General features: G+C 41.1%; 1 protein-coding gene across 2 annotated transcripts in view; it reads left to right on the top strand.

Annotated features, from left to right (window-relative positions):
- Positions 1-6,103: 6,103 nt before the first annotated feature.
- LRCH2 (leucine rich repeats and calponin homology domain containing 2) overlaps positions 6,104-17,416 on the top strand; it is a 109,616-nt gene continuing 98,303 nt past the window's right edge. For both annotated transcript variants that reach the window (XM_029930866.1, XM_029930865.1), the window contains exon 1: positions 6,104-6,529. In XM_029930866.1, coding sequence (XP_029786726.1) covers positions 6,106-6,529 — 424 coding nt within the window. In that variant the 5' untranslated portion in view covers positions 6,104-6,105. The remainder of the gene's footprint in view (positions 6,530-17,416) is intronic.

Below are 17,416 nucleotides of genomic sequence, written 5' to 3'. Positions count from 1 at the left end.
CTCAGGTCATGATCTCAGTTTTGTGGATTTGAGCCCTGTAATGGGCTCTGTGCTGCCCTTTGCAGTCTGCTTGGGATTCTCCCTCTCTCTCTGCCCCTCCCCCACTCATGCTCTCTATGTCTCTCTCAAAATAAATGATTAACTTAAAAAAATAAGAGAGAGTGAGTGGGTGAGGGAGAGGGATAGAGGGAAAGACAGACTCTTAAGCAGGCTCCATGCTTAGCACAGAACTCTGCCTGGGGCTCCATCTCAAGAGAGATCATGAGGTGAGCTGAAATCAAGAGTTGGATGCTCCACTGAATGAGCCACTCAGGCACCCCTAGAACAGATATTCAAATGGATTGCATGATATCAGGTTAACATACTAGAAACACAGAGGTCAAAATCTGGAATTGCATTAGAGACATGAAACAGGAATTGGAATGAGGTTAAGGGATCATAGTGATAACACAAAAGTTAGGAGAGGCAGCAATTTGGAGCGAGGTAACAAGGATGTAACTTCAATAGTAGCACAAAGGAAACTGTTAGTGCTGGTGGTGCAATAATGCAGAAGAATTTAAGAATCGCCATGCTGGTAATTCATGGTTCACTCAGTTCAGTGATTTATTGGCAAAGTAAACCTAGTAAAAAGATAATAACCTTTATAATATGATAGGTGTTTTATGTAATTATCTCATGGAATCCTCACTACAAACCTATGAAATTAGCTGATAATGTTATGATTTCTGGTCTATAGATGAGGAATCTGATGCTTTGAAAAGTAAGACTTGTCTATTTCATATCTTGTAAGTGTCATAGCAGGGATTCTAACCAAGATAGAATAAAATAGTGTTTGTGGAAGATTGAAGATTAGGTATGCAATAACTTCTTTTAAGTAATCGTGATCATTGATACATTTGTCGAAATCTGTTTTGAGTTAATAAATATTAACATTGGGATTAGAGGGTTTGTTAAGAGTGGTTAAAGCAACGCAAAGGGTTAGCTGCAAAGGTAGAAGCAAGGACAGATGGGCAAAGGAGGATCAGGGATGTAAATAGTGTGCTATAAATTATGTTGAAAGAAGCTAATGTATAGTCTTTTGAAGGTCCCATACCAGAACAGGGATTTTGGAAGGAACTGAAGATCAAGTTACTAGAGAGAGGAGGACCAAGTGAGTTTCCCCTTTCCCCATGTCCCCAATCATTTCAAGTGTACTTCTCATGGCTTTCTCTGATTCAGGAGTTGTGCTGAGATTGGAGTGAGCAAAACTGAGCATCTCATTCTAGCTGCAGCTGTGAAGTAGTTCAATACAGGGTATATTAATAGGTTTTCCAGAGGTGCCTGGCTGGCTCAGTTGGTAGAGCCTGTGACCCTTGATCTTGGGACTGTAAGTTTGAGCCCCTTGTTGGGTGTAGAGATTATTTAAAAATAAAATCTTAGGGGAGCCTGGATGGCTTAGTTGGTTAAGCGTCCAGCTTCGGCTCCGTTAATGATCTCATGATTCGTGGGTTCGAGCCCCGTGTCAGGTTCTGTGCTGATATCTAGCTCAGAGCCTGGAACCTGTCTTCAGATTCTGTGTCTCCCTCTCTCTCTGATCCTCCCCTGCTCATGCTGTCTCTCTCTGTCTCTCAAAAATAAAAATAAAAAACAGGAAAAAAAATCTTTGTGGATTTAAAAATAGGGGGGTTTTAGGGCTTCTGATATATATCTTGATGATACCCACCATTTGTTATTTTCCATGATTTTGTTTATTTATTTATTTTAAGTAAGCCTTATGCCCAATGCAGGCTTGAATTCACCCCCCCCCACCCTGAGATCAAGAGTCACATGCTTTCCTGGTAGAGCCCGCCACTCCCCGGCACTCCCTTCACCCAAATTTTGCATATAGTTGCCCTGATGTTTTCAGGGAACAAACTTCAGAGACTCGCATGGCTTTTTCCTGGCTTCTTATCAAGATTTAAAAAGAAAATTCATACTGTAGTTTGATCCATTTAATCCCCAGGTTCGTTGACTTGTTCTAGATCCTGAGATAAAGCATATTTCACTTTGATTAATTTACAGACTGGTAAGAACATCCTGTCGTCTATCTCAATAATCTTGATCTCTAATAGAGGAATTTGGAGTTTTGGACTGTGCCTTTCCTTCTATATATTGTTTAGAAATGCTGAGTAACTACCAATTTGATTGGAATAGCAGTGACTCTAAACTGGCCTGGAATTTCAGAAGTTCCCTTTAGACTTTTTTTGAGTACAAATCACATTGTCATTATTTAATAGAGGGTGCATGTTTTGTTAAAAATCCCTTGTTTTCCTTCTGTAATCTTTGATATATGTTATCTAGTTCTGGTGATTTATCAACATTTGTTTTTTTTTTAAGTTTACTTATTTATTTTGAGAGAGACAGAGAGAGTTCGAGCTGGAGAGGGGCAGAGAGAGAGAGAGAGAGAGAGAGAGAGAGAGAGAATTCCAAGCAGGCTCTGCAGAGTCAGTGCAGAGACGAATGTGGTGCTTGAACTCAGGAAACTGTGAGATCATGACCTGGGCTGGAAACAAGAGTCAGACACTAACTGACTGAGCCACCCACATGCCCCTATCAACATTTGTTGTCTAAGTTTGGCTTGGATAATAATGAATATTGACTGTAATTTAACAAATTGCCAACATGTCCATATCAGAAATAGTACTGAAGTGGTAATCATTGTAAAACATTCTAGTATACTGATACAGAAAAAAATTCATTCAAATGTCCAATATCTCTTCACACACAATTATCAAGAAATTAACTGATTTGTCCCTTGGCTCCTCTATTCATATATTCCTTATCATTTAGTTTTCTTTTTTGAGAAGGGCAAGGGTATAATAAAGAGATTAACAGTTATTGAGTACCTAATGCTATACTATTACTTGCAGAGAATAGTTCCTGGCACAGAGTAATAGCTCATAAGTAATCTTATTTACTCTTAAAACAATCCTATGTAAAGTATATACTATTTTATCTCATCCATAAAATGGAAGAATAATAGGACTTATTTTACAGGATGGTTATGAGGGTTGGACGGCTTAGTATATGAAAAGGAATTAGATCAGTTCCTGGTAAATAGTAAGCACTATTTTAAATATTCTTCTCCTTCTTCTTGTTTTTTAGTGTTATTTATGAGGAAAATGAAGTACAGATATTTTAAGTCACTTTTCTGAGTATTATAGAGGCAGTTAAGTGGTTGAAATAAATTTCTAAATTTCATACTCTTTCTTCTAAACCTCCTACCTCCTGTTAAATTAATGAAACAAGGAGGTCATCAGACTGAAGGGGCTCTATTGCTAAGGTGACTTATTTAAGCAAATCAAAATTTAAGCCTATAAATGCCTCAAGGTTATGAAATCAAAATGCTAAGGACAATCAATCACAAACAGCCTAGGAAGCTTTAAGTTATAGCCAATCAGATAATTTCTTCTTTGCTTCTGCCTTTTTTCTACATGTCTTTACTCTGGCTCCTGTTGGCCAAGCCACTTCTGGTTTGGCACTGCCTAATTTAAATTGATAAATGCTCAAATTAACTCTTAAAAATGTAAAATATGCCTCAGTTTATCTTTTAATACTCCTTATGGCCTTGATATTCATGTGAAAGAGCTCTAGGTGTTATTTTGTCTGATTTTCTTGTATATCTAGCCAACTTTTCAGGCTTCTTGTTTTTTGTTCTTAGACTATCTTTTACTTCTTTGAAAGATTACTCCTTTTTAAAAAATTTTTAATGTTTATTTCTTTTTGAGAGAGAGGGAGAGAGAGGGAGAGTGCATGCAAGCATTCGGGGGAGGGTCAGAGAGAGAGGGAGACACAGAATCCGAAGCTGGTTCCAGGCTCTGAGCTGCCAGCACAGAGCCTAACACGGGGCTTGAACCCATGAACCACAGATCATGACGTGAGCCAAAGTCAGATGCTCAACTGATTGAACTACCCAGGCGCCTCAAAAGATTACTTTTTTAAAAATGTTTTTTATTTATTTTTGAGAGACAGAATGAGACAGTGTGAGGGTCAGAGAGAGAGGGAGACACAGAATCGGAAGCAGGCTCCAGGCTCTGAGCTGTCAGCACAGAGCCCAATGCAGGGCTCGAACTCACGAACTGTGAGATCATGACCTAAGTCCAAGCTGGACGCTTAACCGACTGAGCCACCCAGGCACTCCTACTTTACTTTTTAAAAAATGTTTTATTTATTTTTGAGAGAGAGAGACAGCGTGAGTAAGGGAGGGTCAGAGAGAGAGGAAGGCACAGAATCCAAAGACTGGCTGCAGGCTCTGAGCTAGCTGTCAGTACAGAGCCTGATGCAGGGCTCGAACCCACGAACCATGAGATCATGATCCCAGCTGAAGTCAGACGCTTAATAGACTGAGCCACCCAGGCTCCCCTAGATTAGTTTACTTCTTAAATTTGGTTGTACATGGCCATTTTCACTTGACAGATATCCTGATCCTGAGGACCCTTTTTCCCTGGAGTCCAACACATTGTTTTAAATAATGTCAAAATTCTTGGGGCTCCTGAGAGGCTCAGGCGGTCAAGCGACCGACTTGGGCTCAGGTCATGATCTCACAGTCCGTGGTTCGAGCCCTGGGGCTCGGGTTCTGTGCTGACAGTTCAGAGCCTGGAGCCTGCTTCAGATTGTCTCCCTCCCTTTCTGCCCCTCCCCAACTCACACTCACTCACTCTCTCTCTCTGGGTCAAAAATAAATAAAAAATTAAAAAAATAAATAATGTCAACATTCTTATTGGCTAATTATTAAAATAGTTCCTTTCCTAATCTTTTCTCTAATGACTTTAGTTTCTCTCTTAATCCTTCTTGATTCTCAAAGTTCTCAATATTTGCTTTGAATTGTGATATAGAGATATAAGGTACAGCCAGTGGGTTTAAGCAATTTGATTTCACTTGCGAATTCATTGTAGAGTCTGATTCTCAGTTCTTTTCTTTCTGTGGGTCATGCATATGGCAAATGTAATTTCTGACAACATAATCATTTTGATTAGCCTGTATGGCCACCAAGCAATTTAGACAAGTTGTTAGTTTTTTCCTGCATTTTTCCCCACAGAAGAGCCAACGCCAGATAAACTTTTGTGGAGATATCGCTAAGAAAATGAGATGGTTAGCAGATTGCTCAAAGTGAAATTGATGTAAAAGAGATGCATTGGATATTCAAATTAATGATAACTGAATATGTCCAAACATTCAGATAGGGTTTTTTTGGTCTCCTTACTGAGTATTCGTGAAAAAGACTTGAATACTTCAAGTGCAGGTACAGAGGTAACAGTGGCCTGAATGGTTGGGTTCAGGTTCCATGAATGACCTCCTAAAATCCAAGATTGATTAAGCTTATTATCCTCAGTGTTAAACCTACAGAATTCTGCCTAAAACCAAAACCTGCATTTCAAAAATAAACTTTAAGGTTGTTTAATGAATCAGAGAGTTTTCCAACAGCCCTACTGACATGATGAGAAGAACCCTGAGATATTTTGGAGATCTTGGCACAACTTCAAAAAGTGATAGAACAGAATGCAGAGAACTTTTCCAAGTTTTTGGAAGGCAGCAGTTTGGCTGGGACCCACACATACTGGAAAACATTTAAAAAGTCGTTTCCTATTTTGGAAGTCTAAATTATATGGCAAAATTCATATATGCTTCAAACTCAATTCTGCACCAGTTTTCCTCCCCAAATGCCCCTCCACCGTTTCTCTCCTTGTCAACCCTGGTAAACAATTCCTGAGGCATTTGCGGTAAGCGTTTCAATAAGGTGGCTGATAATCCTTCTAAATGCTGTTTCCATATGTTCTGAAACGAATCCCTTTCACCCCTATCTAATATATTTGCCTTTGTTTTGCAGAGGGAGAAAGGTGAAGCAATTTACAGATTTGGGGACGTGCCGCTAAATGATCTGTGTTTCAGCTGGTGTCGCTTCGCAAGATTTTGGTACCCAAAGCAGCGGAACCGAGATTTAGCATCCTTCCTCCGGTCGCACATTTCTTAAAGCAAGCGTTCCGCACGTTTGAACACCTTCTCTTCTCTCCCCAACACCTCCTCCCAGCCCGCTCCCTGGTTCCTTCCCAACCTCAACCTCGCCCCCCTCCGCCCCCCAGCCTGCGCATGCGTCCTAAGAATCCCCTACACTCGCGGCACAAGCTGGGAGTATTGTCGGGGGCTATTCTCTCTCCCAGGAACATGGCGGCGAGTCAGGGAGGTGGTGTTAACAGTGGGGGCGGCGGTGGTGGTGGAGGTGGAAGTAGCGGTGGCGGTGGCGCAGCCGGAGGGGGAGGTGGCGGAGCCGGAGGGGGAGGTGGCGGCGGCGGCGGGACCCTCCTGGTGCCCATCCCGGTACCGACTCTTTTCGGTCAGCCGTTCCCCAACGGGCCGCAGTGGAACCCGGGGAGCCTGCAGCCTCAGCACACGGTGAGGAGCCTGGACCGGGCCCTGGAGGAGGCAGGCAACTCAGGCATCCTGAGCCTCAGTGGTAGGAAACTCCGAGACTTCCCAGGCAGCGGCTACGACCTGACGGACACCACCCAAGCAGGTGACAGGACGGGGTGGGGGGTGGGGAGGGAAGCCGAGCTCCGACGGAGGAGGTGGGGGGAGTAGGTGGCTGCGTGGCTGCGCTGTTGGACTCGGCTGGTCTGGGCGGGTTCGCGGGGGCGGCGAGACTGACAAAGTCGGAGCAGCCTGTTCTCCTGAATGTGGTGGTGGTTGGGGGGAAGCAGGGAATGGTGGCGGGTGTGTGTGTGTGTCTGTGAGTGCGTGTGTGTGTGTGTGTGTGTGTGTGCGCGCGCGCGCGGGCGCGCGCGCGCGTGTGTGCAGACTGATGGATGTATGGAAACCGGGCGGGATGTGAGGGGTGAAAGAGCATTATTGTTAAAGCGACTTTCCCCAACTGGGAGTAGGAAGGGAGGCAGTGACACCTTCCCTAATGCACTTCTTTCAACTCTCCTGGATGTTCCCGTCTTTCCTGGACAGGTTAAAAAAAAAAAGACAATACATAGAATCACAGTCGTTACATATTCTTTAAAGGCATACGTGCCCGTAAAAATGACATATTCCTCTTCCTAGCACAGCGGCGGCAGCTTTGCCACGGTTTTCCTGTGTTCTTATTGTGTGTGTGTGTGTGTGTTAATCATCCTAGAATGTTCTTGCCGTCTTGTCACGTATGCCTCTGAAGACTGAGATTTTTCATTTTCCTGCTGTTGAGAAGGTAGTAGTGGTTAAATTAGTATTTGCTGCACTGGGAAATGAAATCATCAATCGCCAACGTGTCTGGTTACTAGGAAAGGATCCTTGTTTTGAGTTCTGTTTAGAGCCCTAATTTTTTTGGGCAGAAATAGCCAAAACATTGAAGGGCATTTTTGAGAGGCAGAATTAACTCTGTTCTTTAGGGAGTTGTGGGCTAATGGCTGATCATGTTGGTTGAGAAATTGGCTATTGTGATGTTCTTCATACACTCTCTGGTACTCTTTTGTTGTGGGTGGCATTTTTTGTTAGGAGCATACTCTCTTTCCCCTCTGCATTATAACCCAGTGGTGATTATCTTAAATGCGCTTTGGATTGATGAAAGGGTGTTTTGCTTTTCATAATCTTTACATTGGTTATCTATTTTTATTTGGTTGGCTGAAAGAGATCATGGACAAAATTATTTTAATAGATGTAGTAATTTTGAAACAGTTCAGCAAGTAAATTCACCCATGATGAGAAGTCGTAAAAGGCCTCTTCTTTTAGGAATAACACTATTTCAGTGTATTCAGTTTCTGGATCTTAAATTTAGATATGTATTTGGAGGAGGGTTGAGGAGAGGAGGAAAACCTAAAATTGAAACCTTCCACCCAGTGTTCTCTTTAGGAATTACCCTGAGAACTATGAATGCGTAATCGATCGCTGATTTTGTATTTTGGAAAGCATGTTGGAGTATTTACTCCTTCACTCTGAACACGTTTCGTAAACAATATGTTCACATATTCATGAATATATTGGCAAAATATTATAGTACTTGGTATGTTCTTCAAAGGCTTCAGGAAAAATGGTTTCAGACCGCATCATTATGGAGCTACACAGTCTTGCTTATTGTGCTTTATAACCTGTCAAGGAGCTTTCTGTAGGACCAAGTTTGCGCATCATCCTGGCTCGGCATTCTGGGCTTTCACTGTCCAGCTCCAGTTCATTGTTGCTGTTTCAACCAAGTGAATTCCCTGTTCCTGAAGTGTATTTGATGAATTTCTGCCTCATCTTTGTTGAAGGTCACCCACATGCATGACATTTCTTTCTGTACTCCACCTATTTAATTTTGTTTACCCCCATCTTTTCCAAGAAGCTGTCTCTGACTCCCTGAGTCCATAGCAGTCTCCTGTTTTTGAGTTTTTATAGTACTTACTATCTTTGCCACTTAACTTCCTAGTGCTGGCTTTCTTTTCTATTTTTTGGGGGCGCTTTATTTTCTTTTTCTGTTTGTGTCATTTCCTTGTTCCCTCTTCTCATTGTATATTGCTTATATTGTACTTGATAATATTCTTCATAAACATGAATATCATCTTATATGGTTATATTCTTTGGCTCTTAAGCCTTCAGTTGGTTTTCTTGAGGAAAGCTTTTTACACAAAGCAGAACCATACTTGCTCTTGGTGAGCATTCATTTGTGATGAACTTTATTTGTGTCTGCCGTAACACGAAGTTTTTCAGCTAATTCCACCTTCTTTTACTTTTTTCCCTGTTGAATGTGCGTTCCTTGTGGGAACCCTTCAAAATTTAAATGAGAAATTTGTGAGTGACTCATTTGCCATTCATTTTTGGCAAATTTCAGTCATGAACTATTTAGGGGCAATATTTTTGTATATTAGGAGACGAGTATTCATTATGTATAAACGAAGGTGGGTACACTGGAACTGACGGAAAATAGAGCACGCTTGAGATTCTACATACACACATATACACACATACGCATATGGATACATACAGTATCCTCCGTTTGATGAAAACAGTTCTGTTTATTGGTATTGTACTTAAAACGACTCTCAGTGGGATAATGTTTCAGAACCAAACTCATTAGTTAGGCAAGCGTGTCATGGCTTATTGGATTGGGAGGAGACTGGAGGAAGGGAAAATAGGTAGGAAGGTATTCTGTTAATCTAGGTGTGAGGTGGTGAGAATCTGGGGTGAAATTAAATTGGATAAGAAGGGAAAACTGATGAATTTCAAAGGAAGCACGGAGGGTTTTTTGCATTATTTTGCTGTTTCTCACATGTACATAAGACAAAATAGACCTGTGGTTTTTCACCTGCGCTGCACATTAAAATCGCACGGGAGTGTTTTTAGAAAACCTGGGCCCCACCCCAGACCAATTAAATCAGAATCTCAGGGGCCAAGAGATTCTTTTTTTTTTTTTTAAGCCTTCCCAGATGATTCGTAAGTGCAGTCAGGGCTGAGAAACTTGAAAATAGCTCATTTTTAAGGTACTCAAGAAATACTGTTTAAGAGGATGAGACCATGGATAAAAATTTAGTGACTAAACCAGTCACTTGTCAAGAGGATCAAAACCCAAACTAGGAACTATGTATTCAAGATCTAGTTCAGTATTCTTTTTATTTTATTGTATTAGTTTTTAAATACCTAGGAATAAACTTTTCTTAATGCCTATTTATTTACTTAGAGAGAGAGAGAGAGAGAGAGGGAACGAGAATCCCAAGCAGGCTCCCAAACAGGCTCTGTCCCTGCTGTCAGCTCAGAGCTTGCCTCAGGGCTTGATCTCACTAAACCTTGAGATCATGACCTGAGCCAAAATCAAAAGTCATATGCTTACATGACTCAGCCACTCAGATGCCCCTCAGTATTATTTTCATTCGACTTGGTGAAGCAGAGACTCATTTTTTATTTCATTATATCATGCCTCTAATATGCAGAAACTTACAAGAAGCTATAGTTTCTTCAGTTTATATTTAGTCTGGTTTATATTTAATACTGTTCAGTAACTTTGCATTAAGAAAATAGTGCCCCTAAAGCATGTAACAGCAAAGTCTTGTTTTCTCTATTAGTAGGCTTGCTGTGAGGGAATATGGAGAGTGGGTGGCTATTGACAAAGTTTATTTTTTGGTGTTTCATTATCTTTTTTTTTTTTTTTTACATTTGTGGTGTGTGTTCTTCACCTGCCCCTGTCCACCTGCTCTCCTCCGTGTTTCTTTCCCTCTCTTTAGCTCACACCCTTTCTTTTGCCCCGATGTAGCCCAAAGCTAACTAATTATGCAGCCTTTTCAGGAGATTAATATTTAAAAGGGAGGGTTTGCTAATTTATTTGAATCTTCAATTGGTGGTTTGTGCTCGTGACCTTTTTGAATATGTCTGCCTTTCAGATTCTTCTTGATTAAAGTCCTCGTGTATGTAAAGACATAAAAACAGGGATGAGAAAGTCGGTAATCCATTTCAGGAAAGTAGCTGCCTTTTGTTGTCATGTCTTGTCTTCGATGGCCAAGTAAACTTGGCAGGGCAGAGGGAAATTACCTAGAACTTTTTAGTGTGTGTGGATACCGCAATAATTTGTTGACCTTAAGAGACCTTGAAAATTATTTAATAGCTACCCAAACAAATGCTGCAACTTTTCACCTTTGACTTTGTCACCAGTGCTACAAGTAAGTTTCAGCCTACTTGTGACTGCTCCCTCTGCTTTTTCATACCTCTCTATTTCCATAAACAATAGGTCTGTGAAACAGATTTAGGCATTCTTACATGCCTCAGATCGTGCTGTGTCCTGGCTAATCACATGTTTTCCTGTAAAGCTGGAGTCAACTCTAGTATTTCCTACATGTGCTGGTTCACCCCTTCAACTGTGGGGCGTGGTGCATTGGATCAGGTTGTAAAATGGAGCCAGATAAACTTTGCAGCATCTGACTGTAGGTGAAGGCCTTCTCAGTGCGTTCAATGGAATGAACTTGTGATTGTGATTTTGTGGACTCATTCAAATATCTGCTTTGCTTTATGTAATAAATGTCTTCCTGAAAAATTGAATGTGAAGCACATTTTTGACAGTTAACTCATTTTAATTGCTCTAGATTGAAGTTGAGTTGCTGGACCTTGCAGCGATTTATTTTATTCAGTGATGAATTCTTCTGTGGCATAAATAGTTGCCCCTTAATTTCTGTCTTTTGTAAGTTCACATTTTAAAATAAAATGTCCTCTTAAATTGGAGGCTATGTTCATCATTAAAATACTACCATTTATATATTTCTTTATAAATTTCTAAGCACGTTCATGTGTATTATACTATTTTATCCTAGTAATAACCCTGTGAGCTTAGCAGAGTAATTACTCCTTGTTGTGAGAGGTTAAGTGATTGGCTCAAAGTGAAATGGCTAGCGGACGGCAGAGTGTGGGTCAGAGCCTAGGATTTCTGACTCCAGCACTCACCATTCCAGTGCTCTTTCCACTGTGACACATTCTGCCTTTGTAATAAAGCTCTCATTAAACTCAACACTCTGCTAATGGAGCATTTATTCTGAAGAACGCTTGCCTGACTTCATAGGTTATATAATTTTTGCTTGTGCAGTGTGTTTTGCTTTGTGTGTGGTAGTCGCGTAGCTTGTCTCCATGCTTCTCTTTCTGATGCTTTTAGAAAAGATTCATTAAGGAAGCATTTATTTAACTCCAACTTCGGAAACACGACTATAACCAGTAGAAAAGAAAGAGACATGGTGCTTGTCTTTGAAGGGTTTATCATATAGTTGAATGTGTGTAAGGTAGTTGACTATATGTGACAATTACAAAAGAATTATAGGTGTGCCAGGCTGGCTCAGCCGGAAGAGCATGTGACTCTTGATCTTATTAGGGTCGTGAGTTGGAGCTTCACGTTAGGGGTAGAGATTACTAAAAGAAAATAATAAATGTAAAAAAAGAAAGTTACTAAAATATTCCTAAAAAGGAAAATAATTATATCACAATATTCAAAATTGTATACTTTTATAAGATGTGCAAATAAGTGATGGGAAACTGTGTCATAAGGCTTCCTTTCAGTGGGGGTTGGGTTAAGTTAGTTTGAGAAAGCTTCCTTTGAAGTTAGATATACGCTGAATCTTGAGGTAAACCATCAGTACGGGTTCAAGTTCTGATTAGGCAGGAGGGGCATTTGCAGAATTTCAGGGGAGAAATTGTATGAATACAGAGTTGAGAACAGATGTGTGTTAAGGGCATGTGTTAACCGAAGGTTTACTCTGTATTTTCGCAAACATCCTAAGAGGCTGAGCACAGAGAACTGGTGGAGGGTTCAGTGTTAAAATGCAAGAGGAGGAGGAGAGAGGACCTTTATTTGAGGGACAAGGGAAGCAAGAACGGGGAGGGGGTTGGAGGGGTGGGGTGGGGAGCGGGGAAGCTGTTAGCCATGGAAGTAGCCTGACTTTTACTAAGGTGTAAGTGAAGTGAGATGTCTGGGGACACTAATGTCTTAACTTTGATTCTTAAAGAACTGGGGCAGTGTCCTCACGGAAATGGTTGATGAGCATAGGAAAAGGTATTCAGTAGAGCCTAATGCTTTAAGGAATCAATTTGGAAAATAAGCCACAGTTTAGAATTAGGACTGTGTGATAAGCGGCTAAATTAGTAGCTTTTAGAAAATAGGAGCTTATATTTTATGAAAAAATATATACACTGTCTGGCAGGTAAAAGAACAGAAGTGGTTGGTTGGGATATTTTTGAATTGGGTTTATAGGGAAACTTTGCTTAAAGTTTCAAATTTGAGATTTGGATTTAGATTATCTATAATACAAATGTGGAAGCATTTATTTGTCATTAAAGGATAAAGTTTCGGGGAACCTGGGTGGCTCAGTTGTGGTAAAGCGTCCAACTTCAGCTCAGGTCATGATCTTGCGGTTCGTGAGTTCGAGCCCCGCGTCAGGCTCTGTGCTGACAGCTAGCTCAGAGCCTGAAGCCTGCTTCAGATTCTGTGTCTCCCTCTCTCTCTGCCCTTCCCCCACTCATGCTGTGTCTCTGTCTCTCTCTCAAAAATAAACATTAAAAATTTTTTTAAAAAGCATAAAGTTGGACAAGATCCAGAAGCTTTTTTAAAAAAATGTTTTATTTATTTTTGATACAGAGAGAGACAGAGCATGAGAGGGGGAGGGGCAGAGAGAGAAGGAGACACAGAACCCGAAGCAGGCTCCAGGCCCTGAGCTAGCTGTCAGCACAGAGCCTGACGCGGGGCTTGAACCCACGAACATGAGATCTGACCTGAGCCGAAGTCGGAGGCTTAACCGACTGAGCCACCCAGGCGCCCCCCAGAAGCTTATTGACAAGATAAAAGATGATGCTAGGAACACTTTTCACAAATAAAATTATACTCTATTTCACAAATACAAATAATTGAAGACTTGCAGCTTATTGATTCCCTGGTAGGCAGTATTTGTTTAATTTCCAAGGCACTCTGTGAAACTTTGCAGAAGGACATACCATTCTCCTGCCCGGTCCCAACAGCCCACTCTACGGGATGTTTAAACTGTGTGATGCCCACCGTCATTCAGCAAAGTTTTTCATCATGATCCAGAGGGGAAATCTTTTAGTTTTCTCTGTTTTGCCACACTTTGGGTATTTTGGGTACTTTTTGAAGGATTGTAATACTCTGAAAAGTTTCAGAAAGTTTGGTCTACTTCCTTTTATAGAAAGGAACACCTTAAAATCGAGGGAAACATTTAATATAATAAAAGAAAACTGTACAAGTCAGTTTTATTTTATTTTTAAAAATATTTATTTTGAGAGAGAGATCGAGTATGAGCAGGGGACTGGCAGAGTGAGAAAGATAGAGAGAGTGAGAGTGAGAGAGAGAGAGAGAGAGAGAGAGAGAGAATCCCAAGCAGGCTCTGTGCTGTCAGTGCAGAGCCGGAAATAGGGGTTGAACTCATGAACTGTGAGATTATGACCTCTGCTGAAATTAAGAGTCGGACGCTTAACTAACTGAGCGCCCAGGTGCCCCTGTATAAGTCAGTTTTATAACTGTAATTTAAGTTTATTTTTAGTCTCACTTAGGTCTAGTTTTAAATGTTAATCTTTACATTTCTCCTGTTTCAGATAAATTTTAAGTTGATAGCATTCCACTTAGAGAATATCAGTGTACTGTGATGGATAAACAATGGCCATTTTCTAATGTATTTTTTGATATGGAAAATTTTATTTATTCATTTATTTTTTTAATGTTTTATTTATTTTTGAGAGAGAGAGAGAAAGAGCGAGTACGAGCAGGGTAGGGTCAGAGAGAGAAGGACACACAGAATCTGAAACAGGCTCCAGGCTCGGAGCTGTCAGCACAGAGCCTGATGTAGGGCTCGAACCCACAGACTGAGAGATCATGACCTGAGCCGAAGTTGGACGCTCAACCAACTGAGCCACCCAGGCGCTCCTGATATGGAAATTTTTAAAGAAAAGTTGTTTTTTCCAAGTAAGGAAGTAAATCTTTTCCTATTTGTGGACATCGCTAATTCTGTGTACACTTGTATGATTTTTGACAGAGTTTGTTGTCACTTTACTTTTAAATTAATCACTTCAGTCTTATTCAGTAGAATTTTATGCATAATATTATGACAAAAGACAGAAATAAAATAACTGAAGCGTAAATTTTTATTTGAACTACAGAGACTAACCAGTTCTAGAACATTTGTAAATTTGGATTTCATCCAAAAATCACTTCATTAAATGATTATGCCCCAAAGAGGTTCTAGAATGCACAGCCAAGAATTTTTCCTCTCTTAAAAAAGTACTTACAATATGTAAATCCTTAATACTTGGAGCTAATTGGTTTGGGATGTCTGTGACAGTGGGAAATCGATTACTTTTAGGGGCACCTGGCCGGCTCACTCTGAAGAACACGTGACTTTTGATCTTGGGGTCATGAGTTCAATCCCCATGTTTGGTGTAGTTAAATAAAATAAAATAAAATACTTAAATAAAAACTTAAATCAATTACTTTTAAAGATGTTTATAAATTAAAAACAGCAAATTGGACATAGATAACTTTTATTTAAGTTTATTTATTTTGAGACAGAGAGACAGCTTGAGCTGGGGAGAGGCAGAGAGAGAGGAAGAGAGAGAATCTCAAGCAGGCTTTGTGCTGTCAGTGCAGAGCCTGATGCAGGATTCGAACTCACAAACTGTGAGATCATGACCTGAGTTGAAATCAAGAGCCAGATGCTCTACCAACTGAGCCACCCAGGCACCCCATGAACATAGATAACTTAACCTGGGGAGTCTGGGTGGCTCAGTCAGTTAAGCGCAGACTTTGGCTCAGGTCATGATCTCATGCGTGGGTTTGAGCCCCACGTTGGGCTCTGTGCTGACAGCTCAGAGCCTGGAAACTGCTTCCCATTCTGTGTCTCCCTCTCTCTCTGCCCCACCCCTGCTTGCACTCTGTATCTTTTTCTCTCTCAAAATAAATAAACTTAAAAAAAAGAACATTTGTTTATTTTTTTATTAATTTTTTTAACTTTATATTTGGAGAAAGAGAACACATGAGCAAGGGAGGGGCAGAGAGAGGGAGAGAGGGAATCAAGGCAGGCTCCGCACTGTCAGTGCAGCCTGATGCGGGGCTCGAACCTAAACTGCCAGATTATAACCTGAGCCAAAACCAAAAGTCAGACACCCAACCAATTGAGCCACTCAGGTGCCCCAAAAGTACATTTGTTTAAAAAATAAGTAAATAAAAATAAAAGATTTGGGGCTCCTGCGTGGCTCAGTCGGTTGAGCTTCCCACTTTAGTTCAGGTCATGATCTTCTGGTTTGTGGGTTCGATCCCTGTTTTGGGCTCTGTGCTGACAGCTTGGAGCCTGGAGCCTGTTTCGGATTCTGTGTCTCCCTCTCTTTGCCCCTCCCCCACTCTCACTCTCGTTTTCTCTGTCTCTCTCAAAAATAAATAAAATATTAAAAAAAGAACGGATTTTCGTATCTATTTTACATATATGGACAGGACTGTAAAGTTGCTGTCTTAACGAAAATTATGATTTCATAGTGGTATAAAATAACTACTTATTTGTCCTGACATATCTATTGTACAGGCTGGATCCACCCAGGGAAGATTGGCCCTAGAGGATATTTAGTAATGTCTGGAGATGTTTTGATTGCCACAACTTGGGAAGCTAGTGACATCTAGGGGGTAGAGGCCTGGGCTAAGGAGCCTGCAGTACAGGAAGGACTGCCACACACGACAAACACTTATCCATTTTGAAATGTCAGTTTGTGACAAGAGTGAGAATCACTGGGCTAGAGTGTAAGTCATAAGTGAAAACAAAAGTGCATTGCAGGTTCAAAGAGGGAGAGATGAGATCTGACTGCATTGGTAGAACATCAGGGACGGCCTTTTTGTTTTTTAAAATTTTTAAAATTTTTATTTTTGAGAGACAGAGACGGCGGCGAGCAGGGGAGGGTCAGAGACAGGAAGACACAGAATCCAAAGCAGGCTCCAGGCCCTGAGCTAGCTGTCAGCACAGAGCCTGACGCAGGCCTTGAACCCACGAACTGCGAGGTCATGACCTGAGCCAAAGCCAGATGCTTAACTGACTGAGCCACCCAGGCGCCCCAGGGAGGGCTTTATAGAGGAGATTGGAGGTAAGGGAAAGGATCAGATTTTATAGTTACTCATGAAGAGGGAAACTACATAAATATTGACATCCCAGAGGCTCTTCAAACTCAAACTACATTAAAAAAATCAGCGGCTGGGGCACCTGTGTGGCTCAGTTGGTTGGGCATCTGACTCTTGATTTTGGCTCAGGTCTCATGGTTCGTGAGATCAAGCCCTGCTCTTTGCACAGATTTCACTTGGGATTCTCGCTCTCCCTCCTTTTCTGCCTCTGCCCACCTCGCGTGCATGCTCTCTCTCAAAACAAAGAAATAAACTTTAAAGAAATAAAAAATGAGGTCTTGCTATTGACCCTAGGCCCCCTGATCACTGAGACCGTAAACTTGGGAACGATTTTCGACTCTTCCCCTTCCCTTCACTTTTATATCTAGTTCTGAACTAAGGCCTGTTGGTCATAGCTCTTTGAATAGCTTTCAGATCTCTTTCCTTCCTGTCTGTTTTCACTGCTATTGTTGTTATTCAGGTCCTCCTCCCCTCACCTTTAACTGAACTTATCAGCAGTTTTCCTGAATGATCTCTCTGCCTCATATTTGCTTCAAGTCCTGTTCTTCACACTGTCGCCATAGCACTCTGTCACTAGTAGCTACTAAAACACCTCCTTAGCAATACATTGCTTATTTCTTGTTCTGAATATTTTATTTTTGTGTATGGTGTAAGAGAGTGGTCTAGTTTTATTCTTCTGCATGTTGCTGTCCAGTTCTCCCAGCACCACCTGCTAAAGAGGCTGTCTTTTTTCCATCGCATATTCTTTCCTACTTTGTCAAAAATTAATTGGCCGTACATTTGTGGGCCCAGTTCTGGGTTCTCTATTCTATTCCATTG

Source organism: Suricata suricatta, chromosome X, assembly GCF_006229205.1.
Source record: "Suricata suricatta isolate VVHF042 chromosome X, meerkat_22Aug2017_6uvM2_HiC, whole genome shotgun sequence".
NCBI lineage: Eukaryota > Metazoa > Chordata > Mammalia > Carnivora > Herpestidae > Suricata > Suricata suricatta.
The sequence above is the reverse complement of the archived record's forward strand: the minus strand, read 5'-3'. Positions and strand labels throughout refer to the sequence as shown.